The sequence below is a fragment of the Monodelphis domestica genome, chromosome 2 (assembly GCF_027887165.1).
Source record: "Monodelphis domestica isolate mMonDom1 chromosome 2, mMonDom1.pri, whole genome shotgun sequence".
Classification (NCBI taxonomy): domain Eukaryota; kingdom Metazoa; phylum Chordata; class Mammalia; order Didelphimorphia; family Didelphidae; genus Monodelphis; species Monodelphis domestica.
The window spans coordinates 151,951,720-151,975,882 of NC_077228.1; the positions used below are offsets into that span (position 1 = coordinate 151,951,720).

At 35.9% G+C, this 24,163-nt stretch overlaps 1 protein-coding gene across 2 annotated transcripts in view; it reads right to left on the reverse strand.

Moving 5' to 3' along the window:
• The window catches only part of ACTN2 (actinin alpha 2), a 102,228-nt gene that overhangs the window by 23,531 nt on the left and 54,534 nt on the right, over positions 1-24,163 (reverse strand). The window contains exons 3-12 of one of the 2 annotated variants that reach the window (XM_007481574.2): positions 22,799-22,918; positions 21,899-21,985; positions 17,198-17,285; positions 15,153-15,231; positions 11,418-11,499; positions 8,720-8,805; positions 5,711-5,803; positions 3,637-3,867; positions 2,931-3,078; positions 723-873 (exon numbers count right to left, since the gene is read on the reverse strand). In XM_007481574.2, the coding sequence (XP_007481636.1) occupies positions 723-873; positions 2,931-3,078; positions 3,637-3,867; positions 5,711-5,803; positions 8,720-8,805; positions 11,418-11,499; positions 15,153-15,231; positions 17,198-17,285; positions 21,899-21,985; positions 22,799-22,918 (1,165 nt within the window). Of the gene's footprint in view, positions 1-722; positions 874-2,930; positions 3,079-3,636; positions 3,868-5,710; positions 5,804-7,122; positions 7,209-8,719; positions 8,806-11,417; positions 11,500-15,152; positions 15,232-17,197; positions 17,286-21,898; positions 21,986-22,798; positions 22,919-24,163 lie in introns of both variants that reach the window. The other variant, XM_001368616.3, reaches the window with a different exon arrangement.

The window sequence follows — 24,163 nt, forward strand, 5'->3', positions numbered from 1 at the left end:
AAAAGTTAAATAATACTTTAACCAGAACACTTTATTAAAGAGTGCTAAAATTGCTGTTTTAGAGATACTACTGGTTCAACAAAAGTTAATCTCAAGTTTTCCAAGGAGCTGACCTAACAGATTCTTTTTGACCAGCAGATTTTATCTAGGACGTATAGAATATGTCAAGGATAGTGAGATAGTGGCATTGGTCTTCCTTTTAAAACTATTCTTGGGCTCATTAACAGAATAAAAAAAAATGATTTTTTTAATGATACAATGAGATTGAGAGTCATGGGGCTTTCCCCCCATCATACATCAGATAATTTTAGAGTAACATGATTTTTAATTTTCTTTGGCTCCTAACTCCTCAAGATTCATTTCTTGGCAATGCAGTCAGCTATGCTAGGAGCCAGGTTTAATGGAATAACAATGCAAGGAAGCACAATAATTTCTACCAAAGGTGAAGATCAATATGAATTAAATTCAATTCATTTAAACACACACACACACACACACACAGAGCCTCAATCACCTCCTGCTGCTGTAGAATTCCCCAGCTTTGCTCTCTTGCTAAATTTAGTCCAGGAAGAGAGAAGAAGGTCTCCCCTGCTGGACTCTGGATAATCTACTTGAGAAGCTATCTGTGGAATTCTTACATTGTACCTACGACATGATCAGGTTCACTGGAAAGAGTTTATCAGTTAAATGTCAGCAGCTGCATGCCTTGAAATAGAACATACTTCAGCTCCTGGGCAATGGCAGCAATCTGTTCCACCCGGTCCTGGTGAGCTGCCAAGTCACTCTCAAAAGCCTCATGTTTCCTCAACAAAGCGCGGACTTCAGTCAGAGAAGCAGACTCATAATCCTTCTGTAGCAAGATCTGTTCCTTGCCTAAAAAGGTTGTGGTAAGAGATTATTAATACATTGATTCCATGTGTCAGCCTGTTCATAGCTGCAGAGTGTAGTATGAGCAACGTAACTCCAAAGAACCAAGAGAAAGAGGAAAAATAATTGCCATAATGCAGAGGTCCATAACTATTTCAATTAGAACTTGGAACATCACTCACATTGATGCTTCCCAGGAACCTTCACATTCTGATAATTAATGTCTAAATGAAGGGTGGAGAGTGGGTGGGCAGGAAGAAATATTTGGTGTGCATAAATTTGCCTACATCAATTCATTTAGGATGTAACCTAATTTCCTAGGTCAATGCTTAGCAACTTAGTGATGTCTAGCTCAGTTTCCCTCTACTCATGATAATTAGACATGATATTTTGTCTGCCATCCATTTGTTTGACCCTTTTCCTAGTTTCATTTTGATTCAATTCTGTAATTTCCATGGATATATGCGTTCGGATATGACAAGAGATTTTTATTCCTAGAATTGCATCTATCTCCCTGTGAATACTTCCTCAATCTTGAGAGTTTGACGTGATCATCACCTTGACCCAAATTTAATTGCAGACAACTTTCCTCAGAGGATTACGGTTTTCATTCTAGAAAGCAACTAGAACTTAATGAATTTTTAAAATGCCAAAAAAAGGAAATGGCAGGGGTAAGAATCAACTATTTTTCATTAACAAGAGATTATTAATTGATAAAAACAATTAGAAGAATAACTTGTGAGAAAAGTAGGAGTAATTTCCTCTTTCTCCTATTTCATTCCATCTTTATTATCAGAGTGAAGCAATATAGTAGATAGATTAAGTGAACAGAGGAGGACTTGAATGTGGCACAGTTATTAGCTATATGCCTTTGGGCAAATTGCTTTCCCTTTCAGTCTGAAGTTTCCTTATCCCAAAATTGGGGATAATAATAACTACATTCCCTAACCCAAATAGTTGTTGGGAGGAGCAAACGAAACAAGATTTGAAACACAATGTTTAGGCAAATTATTAACAAAGTAGATGATTATAAAATGCCAAAAAATTTATTAGCATAGCTATGAAAGTATTCAAGAATTGCCTTCATTCTTTTCTAGGCTGCACTCCAGATTCTCCTAATCCTTCTTTACAATGTCTCAGAAACTTCTTCACTCCATAAGCTCATTCCATCATTGGAATCAATCCCTGGACTTCATACATTGACAGTATCCTCCACTGTGTAACCTTGGGCAAATCAATTAACCTTATTTGCCTAGCCTTTGCCCTTCTGACTTAGAATTGTTATTAGAGCAGAAATAAGGGGGATAGAAAGGAAGGAAGGAAAGATCCTTGCAGAACCTTTTTAAGGAGAATGATGCACCTTTATCAACATACAACATGCCCTTCCAGCTTCCTCTAACATGAAGTCTTTCCCTATTAAAATGTAAGTTCCTTGAGGGCAGGGACAAAGGAACTGCCTTTGTCCTTATATTTGAATTTCCTGCTCTTAGCACAATGCCTGGCACATAGTAAATGCTAGACTAGATATACCCTAAACCATGAAAGAAATTATAATAAATTTGAAACAAAGTAGTAGCATTGTAAAAATAAAGCTAGTAGTCACATTCTTGCTTTGTTGGCTACTTTTTTAAAATGGGAAATTGTATTTTGTATAGAATTTAACAAACTTCCTATGGGCAGATGCTTAGTCAAATGATATTCCGTATAACAACTAAGACAGTGTTGGGTGCAGCACAGATAATTTAAAAATGCTAATGAAGAATGTATCTCATTTAATTCAAGGAAGCACAGTGAAAGGAGATGTGGGTTATGAGCAGCAAACAAAAGAAGCACCAATAACTGTTGAAAAGAGATAAGATAGATTGAATGGACCAAAAGCCATTAGTTGGATTATAAACTGCATCTTCCTATATACTTCCTGAAGAAATTCAGTCCAGAAGCATTAAAACAAAGATGTTAAATCTTCCCCAGGGTCACACAAGTCAATGGCATTTCCAAGATTCTTTTGGTCTCTGCTTAACTCCAATTAACCTCTATACGTAATTTGAGCCAAATCAGCTTACCATATGCCCAACTTTCATGAGTTGAAGCTTTCTGCCTAAATTTCTCAGCCAGATGTTCCAGGCGTTCTAGTCTCCTTATCTCATTTAACAACCATTCTTCATAACCTTTCTCAGCCTGTTCCAGCCTCTGCCAAGCACCAGCAATATCCTAGGAGGAATTTGGAAACAAAGGATATAGGTTATTTTTAACTTTACTATTTTGGCCTTTAAAATTTTCTATAATTTATGTTTGAAAATAGCTTTATTTTTCCTCTCTAAATGACCACTACATTTTTTTTTAAAGCAAGACTACCAAATATCTTCAATAACTTATTCAACCAAGCAAATTGCAGCCATCAGCTAACAATCTGATACCCTTCTGAAACAAGGCAACTGTCCTCCAAGTTTAGTTTTTAATTTGAAGAAAATGAAATTCCAAATTACAACCAAGAAAATAGCTTGCATAACTCCATAAATAAGGGAAGATATTTCTATGTACCAAGAGGAAGTGTTCAGGCTTCATACTGTTGAAGAGGATAAAAAAAAAGCCAAAGGCACTAGAATCATGTGAAAATTGGCAATTACACAGAAGTAATTACTAATAGTTAAGAAATGAAAATTGCCAAGCATATTACTCCATCAGGGGGAGATTTCCAAGTTAAGCATCATTCAGCCAAGTGAGTGTCCCTCAAGGAAAATGGAAGTGTTAATTCTCTGATTTACATACTGAAACCATTTTGCCTTCTGATGGCATGAAAGCTGGTCTGTTACTGATCCTCAGCTTAGTTTGCAAGGTGTTGAAGTTAATCTCCAGCTGGCACTTCTCTTGGACTTTGGGGGGCTTGTGCTTCCGACGATAATCTCGGAAGTCCTCCAGCTTCTTCTGCATGGCTTGCATTGTCTTCTCGGGAGTCCGATTCTCTAGCCACGGGATTGTGCGACGAATCCATTCCAGAAGCTGTTCCCAAAATAAAAAATAATTTTCAGCAGAAAAAACCCCTAACTTCAACAAATGAAACTGTAAATCTAAAATAAGGGCACATCATTTGATACATAAACAGTAATAACAATAGCTAGCATTTATATAGTGCTTTATGGTTTGCAAAGACCTTTACATACTGGATATTGACTAAAAGAGGTGGAGGAATGAGTACCCTATGGCTAGTATAAATGAAGTTGTAGAAATCTCTTATCTATTCTACCTGTTATTACAGCTAAATCTACCCATAATTCTTGGCAATAGAGAACTTTGACTGGGCAATAGAGAACTTGAGGTATCAAAGCAAGCCATATGTTACAAATGTGACATTTACAGTAAACTCAGGAACCAGACAATAGCAGACAAATGCCGAATGGAGTTTCCAAATAAAAATTCTTACATGGTAGGAGTACAATGCCATGTAAATTGGCAAAAGGTAGGTAGAATTAAAATTCTTATCAGAGATTTGCTCTTCAAATGGGCCTTGCTTATAATGAAGACATTTACCAGAAAGAAATGGAAGTATATCCCTGAGACTGATTCTACTCTGAAATACATATCAATCTAGTCTACTTGGGGAAAAATAATCTATATGGTATGAGTCTAAGTATAATGGGGAATTTCTGAATATAAAGTACACATTATACCTTGCAAATTAAAATCTAGATTTTAGAAGTGAATTGCATGAAGCACCACTCATAAATTACCTTTCTGCCTATTTATTTGGAGGATGACAACAAATTAAATTTAAAAGGATATTTTCTTAAGAGTGATACACATATATTTCATGCAGTCAAAGTGAAATAAAAAATAAGAAGAGACATGGTAAAGAGAGATAGGGATCAAAGGGTTTAGGCCCAGCCTAAACTTGGGCCAGAACCATTAGATTAGACATCTAATCAGTTGTCAACACACACACATAAACTATTACATTAGACTGATGTGATGTAGTTTATCTGGGGAGATATTAACTTGTATCTTGGAATGAATACAATTTCCTCTAATACTGACTAGGCTTGGAGAGTGAAATTCAATGCTAAAATTATTTTCCATCTCCAATTGGTTAATGTTCACCTTACAGGTCATCTTGAATATATATAAATCTCTTTTCTCTTCAACTTAGAGAAAATAATATCTTTAAGGAAGTCAAGCCTCTTCAAACTGTAAGAGAAGGGCTATTTTTCACAAGCCTAGTTTTAGGGAAAGATGTTTAACACATACTATTCTAAACAGGATTCTAGCTAGAGTCATGACCAGCCTCTCTATCCAAATACTTTGACTAAGACTCCTGAACACGTTCATCCAACCAGCTTAACATGTGCACCCAGTAAGTGAGACAAATTCCCCTGATTCCAAGCAGTGGGAAGTGCTTCAGGAGAGCAACAAAGTTCCTGAGCAGAGAGGAAACTGTCAGATATATCACTCAGGACTGAAGCACATGAATAACGTGGCATCTAGTAGAAGCTACCCTCCAGTTAGCATTCCATCAACCTTAAAGGGTGTTTAACTCTATCACAGCTAAAAATATCATCAAATACTACTCTCAGAACCCCCAATGAGCACAACTCAGGATTGTTTGAAGCATCTCTCCAATGACACATTGCCAATAATTGTGTTGCTAAAGGATTAGCAGCCTCCAAGATCCATGTCCATTCCTACATTTTACTCCACCTGAGATGCAAAATGCAAAAGAAAAAAGAAGAAAAGAGAAGAAAGAAAAAAGAAAAAGAAGAAACAATAACTAGGAATCAGTTTATCACCCTCTGGCCTCATTATCTGGATTAAGTGTTGACCCCATTGTAGTTCACCAGTCTTTCTTTACCTCACTTGCTAGCCTCTCATATTCTTCCATCAGTTTCTCATTCTCTTGATTCACAGCAAGAACCTTACATATCCTGTTAGCTGCCGTCTCGGCCTGTAAAACACAATAAGTAAACAGGACAGCTCTATTGATACCGATGAGCAGATACAAAAACTGAATGGAGTAGGGAATGGGAGGTAATGAGGGGAAACAAAGTCACTGCCAAAGGAGCAGATCATGTGTGTTAGTTTAGGGAACAATAAGATTGAATACAAATATTTCTGAATACTGTAGGTGCCTTTACACCTAACTACAGTTTTCATATAGGCAGGCTAAGTAGGTTAGAGTACAAACAACATATTTTAAAACATCAGGCAAGTTAGTACCTAGGGTCAAGGGAGAGAAAGGTCCTCCCAAAAAACATCCAAGGCCACTAAGGATCTCAGGTCCTTTAATATCTATTTTCCAACTGCCTTGACTTCAAGATTGTAAGAAGACACCTGAACTTTTGAAAAGCACATCTGTTCTTCCTCTGTAATTGATGATATATATCATTCCTCACAGGGCTCAGAGTCCATCACCAATGTTGGTTTTTCTTTCCTCACAAGAATTTGCTCAAAGGAGAAGCCTTCTTTTTTATGAAAAGGAAGCTCATGAGGTGATGTGCTGAACTATAACTTATACCATGATCATATAGTAAGTCAATTGGACTTACTTAAATATCCAGGCTTCCAGGCCAATGCCCTATTCCAGTCAATGCATCACCACACAATCCCTAAACTGTGCCACTTTCTTTTCTTCCATTCAGAAGTGGCCCTAAGGAACATGCAGGTTCCCAAATGCAAGAAAAAAAGACATGCTTTATCTCCCCGAATCTGTCCATCCAGCAGGATTCACCAAGTACAGATTCAAGAAGTAATGATAAGTAAATATGTAGAAAGCCAACGGATACTACCAGAACCTCCCTTAGAATAAAAATACTTCTTTAGTTGAAATGACTAACAAAGGGTTATTCCTTTTAAAGGAAAAAATCTTCTTTTAATTGGAAATATTAAAGACATTAGAATAAATTATTCAACATTGGCAGGTTTGGGGATTAAAGGCCTTTAAAAGGGCACTTATTTCTCTGTTTCAAATATTCCCTTTACTGCTAACTGAATGTAGCAGAGTTATCATGTTACGTAAATTTTTAAGTTATGACTAAAATAAGAGAAACATCTCCAAATAAGAGATGATAAAAAATATTTTGGAACTATTAAAGTGATTTGACCAATATACTTGCCAATGTTAAAAAATAAGGGTTTTTTTCAAAATGTTTAACTCAGGTAAGATGTGAAGCACAATAAACATATACATACACAACACACAATTTTTTTTTAATGAAGCCAAAAAAAAAAGCGCATAGCAACTTGGATGGGCCAGGTGTTGAATACCTGCTCTGCTCCAGCAAAAGCATGGTAGAAGCAGGAAACATAAGTCATGATAGCTCTTTCATCAGGTTTGGGAGTATTCACAATGTCTGAAGGGGAGGAGAGAATAAAAGGAAATACAAACAGACACACACAAAATGAAGAGTAAAAACCAAAGTAAACAAAAGGAATAACAGAGTGGATTTTTAATTGACCCGATGACTCTTCTGTGTGTTGAATGAGCATATTCCCTCAACCCTGAGCTTCATGGAGAATATAGAAAACTGAAATAATCCCATGAGATTTATTAGAAAAAGCATTAAGAACAAAAATAAAAAGAGACAAAACAAATTTTAAAAAGAAATCAAACCAAGACCTGGTTTCTTTCCCCAGTTTACTTGCTTTTTAAAAAATGTTTGATAATTCAGTTAAGGTGGAAACTCATCTAATTCTTCATTAGAAATTATAATTATGGGCAGCTAGGTGGCTCAGTGAAAAGGGTGCTAGGCCTGGAGTCAATAAGACTCATCTTCTTGAATTCAAATGTGGTCTTAGACAATTACTAGTTGTATGATCCTGGGCAAGACACTTAACTCTCTTTGCCTCAGTTTCTCATTTGTGAAATTAGCTGGAAAAGGAAATGGCAAACCATTCCTGTATCTCTGCCAAGAAAACCCCAAATGGGGTCATGAAGAGTTGGAAATAACTGAACAAGAAAACATTATAACTATTCTTAATGAGCAGTCAAGCTGCATGTAATTTTCTTTTAAATTGGCTAGGCCAGATAAAAATGAAAGGCCTTCTGGTTTTCTCTGAGGAACTTTCAACAAACAGAATTTTGGCAATATTTGCAATGAGTTGACTCTTTTATCTTTGCAACCTTGCCGCTATTTTGTTCTTTCTTGAAATCTGAATTTGACTGTGTATAACTCAAGAGTCATTAGTAATTAACTGTTTACTTACCAGGTCATTTAAAAATAGCCAGTAATAACAAAAATCCAACAAGAAAAGTATAAAACTTATATAATCACTATAATTTTTACTGTCACATTTGTGATACTATATTTAATAAAGATCTCTAATATCTGACAAGAAGAGAGAGAAAACATTTACTATCATATTTCTGAATGCAAATATTTCATAAAGGCTCCTCTAATACCCAACAAGAAAAGAGAAAACAGTCCCATTCCATTGACCTCATCTTTTCTTCTCCTGCACAAGGCATATTGGCATACTATATATTTTTTCCAATTTAGAACTTAATTCTTTCTGCACTAGGTTTAGGCAAAGGACAGAATTCAATTAGATAGACATGTGGTAATTCTCGAGGACAAAGGCTGGACCCTGGGTTTCAATACACCATTGTTAAAAAGAATGTAGAATTATGAAACAGCATGGAAATCTTTTGAAAAATAAAACACATACTGCTGATGGCTACACAGATGGGAAAAAAAGAGATTTCAAAGAAAACTAGTTTATAAGAGACAAAACACCAGTCTATAAAGCACCAGAAGGGTTTTCTTATTAGGAAAGAAGGAAATAAAAAGAAAAAACAATGGAAAAAATTTAAGATACAGAAGGTGAAGGGTGAGAGGTAGCTGCTCATCATTTACATCCTCACCTTCTGTGCACCAGCAAATGCATGGTAGTAACAGGAAACATAAGTCATTATGGCTCTTTCGTCAGGTCTGGCAGTATATACTAAATCTGTGTAGAAAAAAGAAGGTTAACTTCTTGGACATTCTGAAGACAACAGCCTTCTGCCGACTGACCAGCGGGCAGAGAAAAGGAAGCAAGGGATTCTTTTCTACTGAGGATGGTGTTTTGATCAGATCATGAAAACAGCACCTATTAAAAATCCATCACTTCCCACAAAGATTTAAAAGTCACCAAAGAGAAGGTTATGGCTCCATTAGGCTACCACAGAGGAGTCCCAAACTAGCTGGACATTTCGCATCCAGGGCTAAGGCTAGATTTAAATTTTCCAAGATTTATCCAGCTCTAGAGTTTAACAGAAGATAGGCCATGGGGAGTGTGCAGAACTCAAACCAATGGTCTAGATTTTGTCATATACTGTGGGGGAACAAGAATCATCAAGATTTCTTCCCATATATACATTCATACATGTACATTCACTACTGACCTAACTCCACTCCCCCAAAAAAGCATAAAAAAGGAGCAGAGTAGAGGGAACTGGCACCAATGAAGTAGCCTCTCTCTTTTTTTCAGTTAGCTGATAAATTGGTTAAATTGAGGAAGAATCTCACCAAATGTAAGATTATGGATCATGTAGTTAGTTTCATGGATGGGTCTATCAGCAATGACAATGTCCCCATTTAAAGCTCTACAACAGACACATGATTTGCAAAAATAAGGCAACCAACACCATGGGACAGAGAAGGGCTTTTTAGATGGGATGAGAGATCCTCCAGGATGAGACTAGTCAGCAACATTACAATGCAAGAATGACAGGTAAAGAGAATTATAATATAATGCTACTTTAATCACTCAGAGTTTACCAGAAATGAACATAAAGAACTTATGGGATGAAAAATACATAATACATATCGATGTGTTCCTACTTCTATACTGGTCATGTTTCTGATTCTCTGGCATCACTGTCTTATAAGATGGTGTTGTAAGAAGGTAAAAACAGCATATTAGCAAAAGAATATGTGAATCTTCTACATTTTAGAAGAAAAGAGGAGAAAAAGAAATAGAAAAATGGAATGGGAGACAATAGAGTACAGGGCAGGTGTAATGTTAACTTCTTTAACAAACAGAAAGAATGGAAGTGTTCTTGATAAAGAAGCCAGAATTTCAGGAAATAGTAGGAAAGTCAATAAATACCAGAAGGAATGGTAGTGAGAGTGATCCAATAGGGAATGAGTGACTGAATCAGAGTCTTAACTATGGAAACTGAATTTTAGGCTATTAGGAAATAATTTTACAAATGAAGAAATTTACCAAAATCCTAATACCCTCTTTTAGAATTGGCACAATGAATGAACCCTAAATCATTACTTCCCATAGGATCAGGGCAAAGGATAGAATCCATAAAGATAAACAGAGCTTAGAAAGAGTAAATATGGGTGAAAATGAAGATTGAGTATTCTCATGGTATTATTTCACTGTTTTATGAACTGACTGTATTTCTTTAAAGCAGTCTTACAGAGACCACAACTAGACCTTGTCACTCAAGACCTGGCAACTAGCACAAAGTGCTCTGCTTTGAAAGAGTAGCTTGATAAATGTTGAAAAAATAAATAAGAGACATAAAGTAAAACTATCAAAAATGAGTAAAGGAAGAAGGAACTGAGTGATAGGGAAAAGACGGAAAACACTTGATTTACTGTTTACATAAGACTAAATGAGTGGTAGGTGTTAATAAGAAATACAGGGTGAGACAAAAGAATTATCTACACTGAAAGTGACTTGTATTAGATGTAAAGAAAAATTTGGCTCGCTCTGTATTTACAGAAAGGGTATGAAAGCATATATGCTACAAGACACCATAATGGGCAATAACCATACAACACTGAGGAAAAAGATGAAGTTCTTCCAGATCTTTAGATTATCTGATACTTGCTTAAAGGAAAGTGATGGATATTTAGTGGTCACCCCTGCTGATCAAATACTTAGAATATGGTGAGTATAACTGTTTTTAGAAAGGAACAGACTTAATTCTATAGTTCTTAAGAATTCTCATATCTCACATTTAGGTTCACTTGCTGCACAGGTGTCCATATGATAAAGAAAAATATGCCTCTGCTAAAATTTAAGAAAGTCATTTTTAAAGTTACCCAAAAAAGTACATTCATAATTCTGTGTTCTTCATTTCCATAACAAAAAATGTGTGGTTCTTTTTACTTATCAGTCTTCTCATAGTTTAGCTTGAGAAGAGATTTCTTCTCTTTATCCTCCACTTTAAAAAAAAATTTTTTTTTTAGTTTCAAGGCAAAACCTATACATGAAATTCTGCAATAATATATGCATCACCAAGATGACCACTCATTAAGAAATATAGGGGGCAGCTAGAGGGCTCAGTGGATTGAGAGCCATGCCTAGGGATAGGAAGTCTTGGATTCAAATCTGACCTCAGACACTTCCCAGTTGAATGACCCTGGGCATGTCACTTAATCGCCATTGCCTAGCCCTCACTAGTCTTCTGCTTTGGAACCAATACACAGTATTGAATCTAAGAAAGAAGGTAAGGGTTTAAAATACACTGTTGCAAAAATCACACTATACAGAACTAATAGATTAACATAATACTGTCCAGAAATAACAAAAGACACTGAGTACAATTCAAATCCTACCTTCTGCATCCAACATCTTGGGGATATCCAAATGCTTTTCTGCTATTTCCATGGCCAGGTTAATATTTCCTACAGGGTCATCCTGAATGGGAAAAAAGGAATAACCAATTTAAGCAAATATAGCTTTTTAAAAAATCTAATACTTACTAATAATGTTCTTTACATATTTTGTTTTCTGAAGGAAACATCCTTCCTCTTTACCACCCCCAAACACATATTTTAGTAAGATACATCCCCCACAAACATTTTTTCACTAAAATACATTTTAGCTTAAGTAGTTTTATTTTCCTTGCTATCCAACCCATTTCAACTTAAATGTTTGGAGAAAAATATAAATAAAGATATTACAGTGGAGTTAAATTATTCTTGAAACACATATGCCAGTATCATACCAAGACAAACTGTACATGCACAATCTTACAAACAACAAAATGAATCACAAAGCTCTTGGGATAAAAACACTGCACAGAAAATGCATCTTTTCATGATTTTTTAAGAGGCTGGGATGAACATTTTCAACACTATTATTATTAATGACAAATGTCTTCTTCTACAAAACTTCAGTGAGCTGTTAGGAAATCAAAAGTAGAATCAAGACCAATATTTCTAAGCCTGGTTTGATGGATGACACAGGTTTACTGACCATGTGTGGATCTCATATTTTGAGGGAATAATAAAAGCAAAAAAGAATCTCAACAAAAAGTGGACTAGAAATCTAGGAAAAAATGATATTCTTACCATACTATTTCATCATTGAAACCATTTTAATATTTCAATAGAAATTCTACAGTATTATGTACGGGTTGCACAGAACAACATATAACTGTACATAATGTCTGACAAGCTCAGGCATCAGACACTTAATCACAGTGTAAGGATAGTGTTGAATAAAGCAACTGAATAAAGTTTTCTAGACTTTGAGAGCATATAATTGTTGTGATCAAATTTTTTTCAGCCAAATGTTAGTATCAGCTTAAGAAAGCATACAAATCACCGGACTGAAAAACAACTTTATTTCATCAACGAAATCCTACTAAGCTACTTTCATGCTAATATTTTCAAAAGTCTATAAGAATTTTTTAAGTTAAAATCTGGCATTAAACTAACAGCTTTAAATGGCTAACCATATTTTTAAGGATACCATCTTGGACTATAAGCTTCCAGATATCAAATAGAACCTATAGGTATATATTTATACTCTATTGACAATGTTAGATTGATTTTCAAAGTTTTGGATATTTTAGGAGGTCATAGGCTACATCAAGAAAAATGATTGTGTTGAACCATTGTAAGCAGCCAAAGAAAATCTAGATCACCATTTTATTATCCATTCTTGATTTTTTGCCATAAAGATATACTGTGTGTATTTGCAAATTGCCTTGGATAGTACTGATTAAAGTACATCCAAGCATTTGAATATTTAATAGGAAATTATGATGATATAGATAGCTGTGTCTGCTATCATTATCTCTACCTTCAGTTAACTCTTGATATTTATAAAATAAAGAAGAGTAATGTGAGTCTGTTCTCAATGATTCCCCACAAGCATAATGGTACTAAGATATGAATATATATATTATATATATGTGCATAGATATATTTTTTTACCTACAAGGGACCTTTAAGAAATACTTTAGAATCCTAGAATTTCAGAGTTGTAATGGGCTTCAAAGGTTACTTAATATACTACATCTGAGAAGGTATCTCTTCTACAACTTTTCTAACAAGTATTCTTCTAGCTTCATTTGAAGTCCTTTAATGGATGGGAGACTAACTGCCTACTAAGGCACCTCATTCCATTTTTGGAAAATTCTGTTAAGTTTTATTTATAACTGGTTGAAATGTGCTTTTCAGCAAATTCATAGATTTTGAACTAACCATTTGCTTTTACAGATTAGGAAACTAAGGCCTAGAGAGACTAGATAATTTCTATAAGATCACACAGGCAGGAAGTGGTAGAGCCAGAATTTGCATGTAAGTCCTTTGACTCTAAATCCAGACTCTTTCTACTGTATTACACTACTTCCACTTCTAATTCCATGTCCAATACTTATTTGCAGATGGAGAAAAAAAGTTGATTTAAAAAAAAGCATATTAGACAAACTGAAACTGTGGACACCAAATTCTCTCATGTATGGCCTGATATGATTTCAGATGCATTGTCTGTATAGTGATTGGTAAATACTTCATGTGTTGTCCAGCCAGATGCATAAATCCAAAGGGAAATTGCTCTTATACTTATTTCTTTAGTCCCATAGCTGAGAACAATATAAAGCAGAGACAAACTCCATGCTCAAGACAAAAATAAAAATATCCCTCCAATAGCCAACTAAACATGGCAGAAACCAGAAATAAATTTTGTGTTATATTATCACCATTTGATAAAACTGTTTACCAGCAGTGAGTTATGTTGCCATTAACATTGTTAAATTACATTATTTCCTGAATAGAAAAACAAAACACCCTAAAAACTTAGGATGGATGATGGTTTCTTTCAATTTGAAAATAGCACAGAAGGCATAGAATAGGTATAGGTATAGATAGATAAATATATAGGATAGAAGAAAAAAAATGCTGGATCTGCAACCAAGAAACCTAGAGATGAGTGCTCATGCTGATACTGACAAGTTACATGATGTATAAGAAATGTAATCTCTCTAAGCCTGTTTCTCAGCTAAAAAATGGGAATCAAGTATTTACATGATCTATTCATGCTCCATTTGGTTCCATTCTTCTCCAATCTCAGGACCGTTAATTCCTTATTTTGTGGGGATCAGGGAGCACAGGATTTCTTTGATCCCTCCCTCCCTTTCCTTCTTTACCTAGAAATGCAACTGCCATTGCCACCTTATGTAATTAAGGAATATTATAAACTCTAAATTGCTATATAAATGTGAATTTCCATATCTACACCTTGGTTTCCATATCTGTAAAATGGGTGTGATATTTACATTAACTAGATTTCACTAAATCCAGAAAGTGCTCTGGCCTAAACCATAAAGTATTATGTAAATACAAGTTAATATGGTCTCTACTTATAAAATAATGAAAAAGCAGATCAAGAAAGTAATGAAAATTCTAAAGTTAACATTTCTTAAAGAAAACATCCTTTCCTCTCTTGGATTGTAAACTATGTTTAATATGTTGTGCCTGGCCCCAATATTTGTACATTTCATCAATTGCCTTAAATTGTGGGAACCAAAATTACTAATGCTAAATATGTCCGTTTGCAACTAAATGAGGCAACAAAAAGAAAAGAAAAGAAATAGGAAGCCCAAGAAGAGAATCTGAACTTCCTCCCAGACAAAAATGACTTAGATCAGATTCACAATCCATGGAGTGATGGTTAAATCAAACTAAATCATCCTATCAATTCAGATCTGAATAAAAAAGGTTTGCCCCCCCCTTTTTTCCTTGTCCTGACTGTGATATCCAATTTAATTTAATCAGACAGATACCTTATTAAGCCCTCTGTTAGGAGCTCAAGATGGCAAAGACAGAACAAAAAGAAATGCACATAAATATGTCTGACCCAGCAGCCATGCTTCTTGCTTGTGTAAAGGTTAGCTCAAATAGCATTACTGCTTTTTAAAAGGCCTTTTCAAAGGGGTTGGGAGTAGGGAGAAGCATATCCAGAGTTAGTTCAGTGCTGATGTGCATATTCTTAAGAAAACATGCCAAAGGAACACAAGTTGGGACCCTGAAGGGTCAGCATGCTATGTCACCCAGAATGACCTTATTAAGCTTTGAGTAGTCAATGAGGTCAGGTCGATGTCTGTGGATGAGCGCACAGAGTCCAAGGCCGTCTTTCCAGCTTTGTAAGGAGTTAAAAAGAATGGGAACACAAGTTAATTAAGTAATTGATTATACTGGCACAGTGCTCCACTTGATCCCATTCTTCTCCAAGCTCAGGACAATTAATTCTGCATTTGGGGGGGATCAGAGACCACAGGAAGTCTCTCAACCCTTCCTCCCCTTCCTTCTTGCACCTAGAAATGCTACCCCCATCTTCTCAACCCTTTTCCCAAACTCCAAACTTACCAGAGTTGAACCTCTCCTCATAGAGCTAAACAACAGACACTCGATCTATACTGCACTTCTGATTTTAAGGCTTTAATAGTCTGATCTGGCCTGGGAGCTAACCACCAAGTATAACATTGTTTCTATGAGAAAATATTTTCAGTTTCAAACACCCAATTTAGAGATTAACTTTTGGAACACACCCTATCTGTAAACTAGAAACTTTTTATCATATGACTATTGTAAAGTATAGATCCTAATTCTACTTTCTTTATAGCTAAAGACCCCTTACTATATGGTTTTCTGTTGACAATAACATGGAATGCAAAGCCTTTAACTTAAAAGTCTTGATACCTTATCTTAACTATGAATTTACCTGGGACAAAGCTAATAAAAATGATTAGAAAAACTTTTTTTTTAAACAATGATGCCAGTAAAGACTGTAATTAGGACTTTAAGATTCCTAGGTTTTCACTTGAATCTCATGAGAGTCCAAGGAATGTTGGCATATTGAACATAGCTTGGGTGATGGGAGAGGGTGTGAGGAGAGACAGAGACAGAGAACAAAGAATGTGATCCAGAGAATGTGAGTTACTAGAGAATTATAAAAGGCAATTTATCTTCTTTGTATATATCCTTATTTTTGCATTCAGAAAATGGAACTGGCATTGATTGCTCATCCTATCTCATGGACAACTCAATTATATAGCTTGTGAGTCTTTTCATGACTTTCATGTCTTCTCTTATTTGCTATTCAAGTTCACTCACTACAGTCTCAAGGAAAAGGGGCAAAATTCCTAAATTCTTTTTTCCAAATGACTAAGAAAAACAGTGAGGGGAGAGAAGTGATTGAGTAACATAAGGTTCTAGGATGAAGTTTGGACTATACTGACCCCTCCGATCCATAATTTCTATATTCCCCTGTTGCTTATAAGGGAAAGTCCAAACGATCTTGATTTTCAAGGTCCTGCATTTTTTCCTATCCCGTCTTAACTCTCAAAATTTCAATAGAGACCCTTCTACTCTAACCAAGCCAGCATCCTTGTGGCATCACACGGATAATAGTCTCTATCTTGTTCCAATTTTACTGCTCAGGCTGCCTAATTTGTCCAGATTCTCCTCTTTGTCAGTTCAAATCCTCATGCAAAACATACCCCAATATTTACTTTTTTCCTTGAAGCATTCCAAAGCTGACACTAAAATGTTCCCCCTACTTTGTAATCCAGTGTCAAACTATGTTGCACTCCCTCAGAATTACTCAATTCCTATTAGATGTATCTAAAGTGTTGCCTTCCAAACTGTTGGGCCCACAGCCTTTTGTTCTTCTCTGCTGTCTAGGGTGCCTGACACCATGAATGTTTGATAAATATTTGCTTAATTACTCATATTATTGACACAGTGTTCTCATATAGCTACAGAAACCTAGCAAAAAAATTATTATTGGATTTTGGAGACGTGCGGGTTGGGATGCAACTCTTCTCACTCTGTCAAAGAAAGATACTCTCCTTTTCTTTCCTACTGTTTATCCATCTGCTAAAGGTCAAAATCTAGCAATTTTAATGAATTATTCTGACATTACACAACTTCTACTCCAAAAAATTAATCTTCCTTTGTATTTCTTGCATGCAAAATTTTGTTCCCAGGCAAAACTGGACAAATCACCCCTGGAGAAAAGGAGAAATGCTAGTATGAATAATCATTTGTTCTTTCCACCACACAATAATTCTAGTATGATTTTTAAAAATAACTTAATCTCTTACCTAGTATGGAAATTCTGAATATTTACATTCCTGTAAGGGGCAGTTTTCCTCTGACACCAAAGAAGCAGACCTTCTTTAGCAGAGGTTTCTGTTAAAAAAAAAAGAGAAAGAAAAGAATGTACAGAGGGAAAAAGTCACAGCTAGTTTCACAACACATCATCCAGCACAACTACCTAACCAAAGTCCTCTGGATGGCTAATGACCAAAACTGGTACCACAACAGTTTTTATACATGAGGATCACAAGAATGCAGGGCTCAGGCTGTTCATTCTCTTCTGCAAATATTACATTGAGGGAATAATATAAAGGGATTTCAGGATCAGCAGGAGGAGGTCCAACATGAAAAATATACAGAATTTAACTTTAGAGAAATTAACAACTTTCCAGGACTTCTAAAGACTGAAAATAAGCCAACATCATTAGTGATGCCTTGCTAGAAGATATAAATCAAACTAGAAAATTAGAAAATAGTTATATGCTGCTATATGATATAAGATAAATTAGAAACATGGTTACAATATCTAGTCAAAGACCAACTGATTTTAGGGTTCTTAGTGTGTATTCACCATTGTCCCTACCAGACCAACATGATCAGAGATCACAGATCTCCTGCTGGAATTATTTTATTATTTTACAGATGAGAAATTATTATTTTATAGATGAGAAATCTGAGGCCTAGGGAGAAAAGAGAGGAAAATTGCTAAAGGCCACACAAGTGGCAGAGGCAGGATTCAAACCAGATACTCTTATTCTATATCCAACATTCTTTCCATTGTAGTATGTACTCTCCAAGATACACATGACATAAGGAAGGAATGCCTATTTGGAGACAGTTTTCCCCAACATGATGTTCTCTTCATAAACAGATAGGCCTATCTCTTATTTGGAGGGAAGTATTTTTATGTTTTAATTTAAAATATTCTGTTGAAGGGGACTACATCCTCCAAAGTGATTCAGGCCTAATCTATTTTTTTTTTAAAGAGGGCATCACTAGAAAATTATATTTGTAAAAAATCCTTTCTTTTATTTTTTTTAAACCCTTATCTTCCATCTTGGAATCTATACTGGGTATTGGTTCCAAGGTAGAAGAGTGGTAAGGGCTAGGCAATGGGGGCTAAGTGACTTGCCCAGGGTCACACAGCTATCAAGGGTCTGAATTCACATTTGAACACAGGACCTCCCATCTCTGGGCCTGGCTCTCAATCCACTGAGCCACCCAGCTGCCTCCAATCCTTTCTTTTAAATGGTAAACTCACAGAGGGTTACAATGAGATCATTAAAGAATAATGTCTATATAATCTAAATTAGAGAGTTAATTTGTTAACAACTGTGCTGAAGGCTAAAAAGAGTCAGCCTAAAGAATAATTTTATGCCTTTTTTTTACATTTAATTATTTAATTGTTGGTTAGTTGTTTTGAAGAAAGTCTGTCTAATAGATGCACCCTATAAAAATCCTAAAGGTACTAATTTGACAGAGTGCACTTAACCTATTAAGCAAGATCCATAATTATAACACTTTTGGCACTCTAGTTTTCCTTCAGGACAGCCACATATGGATAATGCCATTAATAAATAATCTTTAAAGTTTGGTAAAATCTGTGGATTCATAATGTAACTAATTTAGTGTGATGATTCAGATATTTGATGGGCTGATGTTTATCTTGTACCATCTATTTTAATAAAGATTTGCTAATTGAGATAATGTAATAATAAAGCCAATATTATAGGTGGAACAACTGTTATTTTTATGTAGCTTAAAATGCTCATGTAGTTTTTTTTAAGTCATTTATAATGGAACAATTAAGAGAATCACAGTAAATTAAGCTAAAAGGGCCCTTGGAGACATTTTTACAAATAAATAATAGACCAAAAAAGAAAAAGTGAACTGGCCAAGGTCACAGAACTAACAAGTAACAGAGGTGAAAAATGAACCCAGATATTGTAACCTGTTTTCCATTATATCCTACTGCCTCCCTAATTACCGAGACTATAAATGTATGTGAACTACTTAAGTCATCCTTATTTAAGCAGATCTAAAAAGAGTCACACTTCTCTTACTTTGGTTAGAATTCTATGTTCTTTAAGAAAAAGTGAACTTTAAGGATGTTCAATTTGTACTTTTTAGCAGTTGAAACTAACCACTGCAGGGCTTAATCTAAATTAACCATCATAGTGTCCCCTTCTTCACTACTTACTACTCCAGGGCTACTAAATGATGCCAGAAGAAGTCACAAAAACATGCTGATTGAGACCACTAAGAACTGATATTATCTAATGCCAAGGGAGCCTTCATTGAAGCAAGACAAGTCTTCTACTTCTCTCTTACTCAAGCCTTCCCCATCTTTCCATCCTGCTTCCCACCCTCCCAGGTCCTGTGTCTTTTTCTCTTTTCTTTCTATCCCATTTCACTTGGTGATCTCCCTGGGTTCCTATGGGTTCAGTTATTATCTCTATACTTATAATATAACATAACATATAATAGCATAACATAACATGACATGACATGACATGATATGATGTAATTATAATATAAGATAATATAATATAATACTCTGATCTATATATCCAGCCCTATTCTCTTTTCTGAATTCTCATCCTACATCTCAAAACTGCCTCCTGGACATTTCAAACTGGGTTTTCTATAGACATCACAAACTCAATAGGTCCTTATCAGAACTCATCTTTCCTAAAAAATCTGTTCTTCCCAACTACTACTGTTAAGGGCACCACTAACCCCTGAGTCTCCAAAGTTCACAACCTTGTTGTCCTCTTCAACTCCCTACTCTCACTCATCCCACATATCACTAAATATTGTCATTTCTACCTGAACAGCATCTTCCCTCTCCTAACAGACCCACTCTGCTAGTTCAGATCCTTACCTCTTACCTGAACTACTTCAATAGCATTCTAATTGATCTCCCTACTTCAACCTTCTCTGAACTCCAATCTATTCATCACACAGTTGCCAAAATAGTTTTACTAAAGCAAAGATCTGCCCATGTCACTGTCCCTGCTCAAAAAAGTCTAGACATTCTCTTCTACCTCCAAGATGAACTATAAAGCCCTTTGCTTGACATTTATGGTTTCTTATAATTTTTCCCCTTCCTACCTTTTTAGTCTTTTCTCATTTAATCTGCTCCACTCTTTGATTCAATGATACTAGCCTACTTGCCATTCATCACACAGGATACTCATCTACCATCACCATGCATTTTCACAAGTTGTCCCCTCATACCTGGAGTGCTTTCCTTTCTTACCTCTATCTCCTGCCATCCTTGACTTCTTTTAAGACCCTGCTCAAGTAACACCTCTTGTAGAAGCCTTCCTGTTCTCCCTGGCAACTTGAGCCTTCCTCTTTAAAGATTACCTTCCTCCTACTCTGTAAGTTTTATATGAAACTACTTTCCTGTTGTTTCCCTATTACTATGCAAGCTCCTTGATGGCAGGGATTATATTTATATTTGTCTTTCTCCAAGCAAAAATTCCAGGAAAGTAGTAAGTACTTTAAAATATTTGCTGATTGATTGATTTATGTGCCTATACAAGTCTTCAACATCATGAAAAGTAGCCCAACTCCATTATAAACACTTTGAAAGTAAGAATTGTGCTCTGTATCCCAAAGTGCCTTGAAAACACTCAATAAATATTTGATAATTGATTAATAACTAAAAGGGGTCAGGATTAGAAGATGCCCTGACTCTCCTGGATTATGAAAGTGAAAAGCTGGAGTTCTGAAGCATAGTTAATGAGGTCTGAACTTTTGCTGCTTCTAAGCCGCCATCTTGACCGGAAGACCGAAGCATGGTTAATGAAAGCAGGTTAAATTGAGACATTGGGGTGGAATGGGACTCTTCTAAAACAGACCCAAAGCTAGATAGATGATGATTTCAAGCTAAATAGGAAATCTATTTTGAGAGAAATCAACTTAACACCTTTTAGCTGTAATGAACAGATCAAAATATTGATAAGTGGAGTGGGAGTAAGAGACTAGTGATTTTCATTTTCTTTGGAGATTCAAAGCTCTAAAATATCCTTATTGTAAATCAGCAAGGACTAGAGAGAGGGCTACCATGAAAAGTTAAGAAAGGAAGACTTGATTTTCAATAAGTTCTCTCTGTACCTGAAATTCCATTTCAGTTGTAAGCCCAAATAATCTACCTAGAGAGCTATGAATTAATTAAACTTATTTTTAGCCCTATAATAAACATTTAAGTAGCTAAATATTTGTACATTTTCTTAGCTACTTGAGCTGTGAATATATCACTAATCCTTTCCTCCAGGAATTACATAGCATTGTTCAAGCCCAGCCCCCAAACAGTTACTATTTATATAAGATTGCAAAATGCTTTACATGTGTTATCTCATTTGTTCCTCACAACAAGTTATCACTATTTTACAGATGAAGAAACTAAGGTTCAGAGAAAATAAGTGAGTAGCCTCGAGTCACACAGCTAGATTTGAACCTAAGTCCTCCTGACTCCGAATCCAGCACTCTATCCACTTAGACACCTAGCTGCCAATGTGAATATAATTGTATAGTTGAATTAGTCACATTCCTAAATTGATACAATCCTATAACCAATTCTTTTGCTTTAGAAAACTTAGTTTGTAGGCTATATTTCATTTTTTACTACTTGCCACAAATATTCTAATGTTATTCTTTCTCATATTTTATTTATAGTTATCTTTCTCACATTTTACCTTCCACTGAAATATCCTGAATGGCAAAGCGAAGGATGATGGTCCAGATCATACCCAGGGTCATTTTCACATTGCCATCAACAATTTCTGTAGGCAAGAAAAACAATTAAAAACAAACTCTGCAACAACATAATCTGAACACATTTATCATCACACTCTTTCAACAATGATGCCTGCAATTACATAAGAATGCATACACATGAAAAGAATTTTTACATTTCTTTGGGATCAGCAGTATACTTACAATCCCAATGCTATTGTCTGCAAATGTGGTAGTGTGGTCCAAACTCCTCAACTCCTAGATTAATTCACAACTGACCCACAAGGAGAAATCTTGTAGCTATATTTGACTGAAATCAATTAAATTCCCAAGTTCTAAGACTCTATTAGGAAAACTTGCCAACAATCAGACACGGGACTAGGCTTTAACTGGCCACAGGAGCCAATGACCAACAGTGTAAGGAGTTCTCAATTTCTGCCAACTAAGATATATAACCATTAATAGAGGGAAAGGAATAAACATTTATATAGTACCTTCTATGTATTAGGTACTGTATTAAGTGCATTTTATAAATATCAGCTCCTGATCCTAATCACATCCCTGTGAGAGAGGTAGGTGCTACTATTCCCATTCTACAGTTAAAGACCCTGTGGCAAACAGTTGAAATGACTTACCCAGGTTCACATAGCTGGTTAGTATCTGAGGTTGGATTTGAACTTAGGTAGGTCTCTTCCTGATTCTAAGCCCCAGCACTCAATCCACTCATTATGCTACCACCTGCCCCTACTGTAACAGAATTTTTTCAATTGTGTAGTTTTATGCCTTTTTAGGCAAATTTGAACCCCTTTTGTCCCTTTCTCATTTTGTCTTCACAACACCTCAACAACACCTCAGCTTACCTTCAGCACCAATGGATACCAGTTTCACACCCTTACTGGCTATGTAATCCAGGGCTTTATTAACATTGGCAATTTTGTGGAAGCGCATTTTTCCTCGATCAGGTTTGGACAACCTTTCACCTGTGAGGGGAAGAAAATGACACACATATAGTCTATTGGTTATATGAGGATAAGATCCACAGCAATAATATTCAGTATCCAAGCTTTCTTTTATTATTTTTTAATTTTTATTTAAAAAAAAAACGCTTACCTTCCATCTTAGACTCAATACTGTGTATTGGTTCTAAGGCAGAAGAGTGGTAAGGACTAGGCAATGAGGGTTAAGTGACTTGCCCAGAGTCACACAGCTGGGAAATGGCTGAGGTCAGATTTGAACCTAGGACCTCCTATCTCTAGGACTGGCTCTCAATACACTGAGCCACCCAGCTGCCCTCATCTAAATTTTCTTAAAGAGAACCTTCTTGGCAGGATTCTAATGACAACTTGATCTTCAGAACCAATTTGTTTGGGTTCACTGGACTAAACCAGAGAGAAAATCTGCAATATGATGTCAGATGTTCTAATCCTAGAAAGCCAATCAAACAATCAATTATTTTAAGATAAAGTGGATTTCAAGATGAAATGAGGAGCTATAAATGGGTAGGCATTTAAAATCTATTTCTAGGATTTGGTTTGAAATATAGGTTAATATATTATATATGTATATATAATATATTTGGTTTGAAATATAGACTGCCTCTGGTCTCCTTAGGGACACCCACTGTCACTTCCCTTCAGAAACCTGGGATCACCCCACTATCAAGGAGAGATGTTCCTTGGGTTAGGCAGTTTGGATCACTGGGATCCTGAGCTAACCTTCCCCTGTCGGGGAGAGATGTGATTCTCTTCAAATCTTCTGTACCCTTTCCTAGTGTCAGAAACCAGTCAGACCTAATTCTAAAGTAGTAAACAATTTATTTTGGTTCACACAGAGAAGGAGAGATAAGGGTATCAGTCAAGGAAATTGGGGACTAGGAAACCCTAACACTTGTGACCTCTGGCAGACTGACCCCCAAGTTCTCGGTGATTGATCCCTATTCCTCAGCTAACTAGTTTTTACTTCAGGAGTCCAGGAACAGGTCAGGGAGAGAGAGAAATCTCAGGGAAAGATCTGGATGGCTCTGGCCAGAGTGAGTCCAAATCCAAATCCCTCTTAGGAATTCAGTTAGCTGTTCTTGAAGAGTATTAGTGGAGGTATTTTTGAGTCCCAGAAGGAATAACAGGTCCCAAATGGATGGGCTCTTTCTCACCTTCCAGGAAAACAACCTTCCTCCTTCACCTCCCAAGCTGGAAGACTGTTGACCTTTGGCTTCAGAGTTCTAGAAC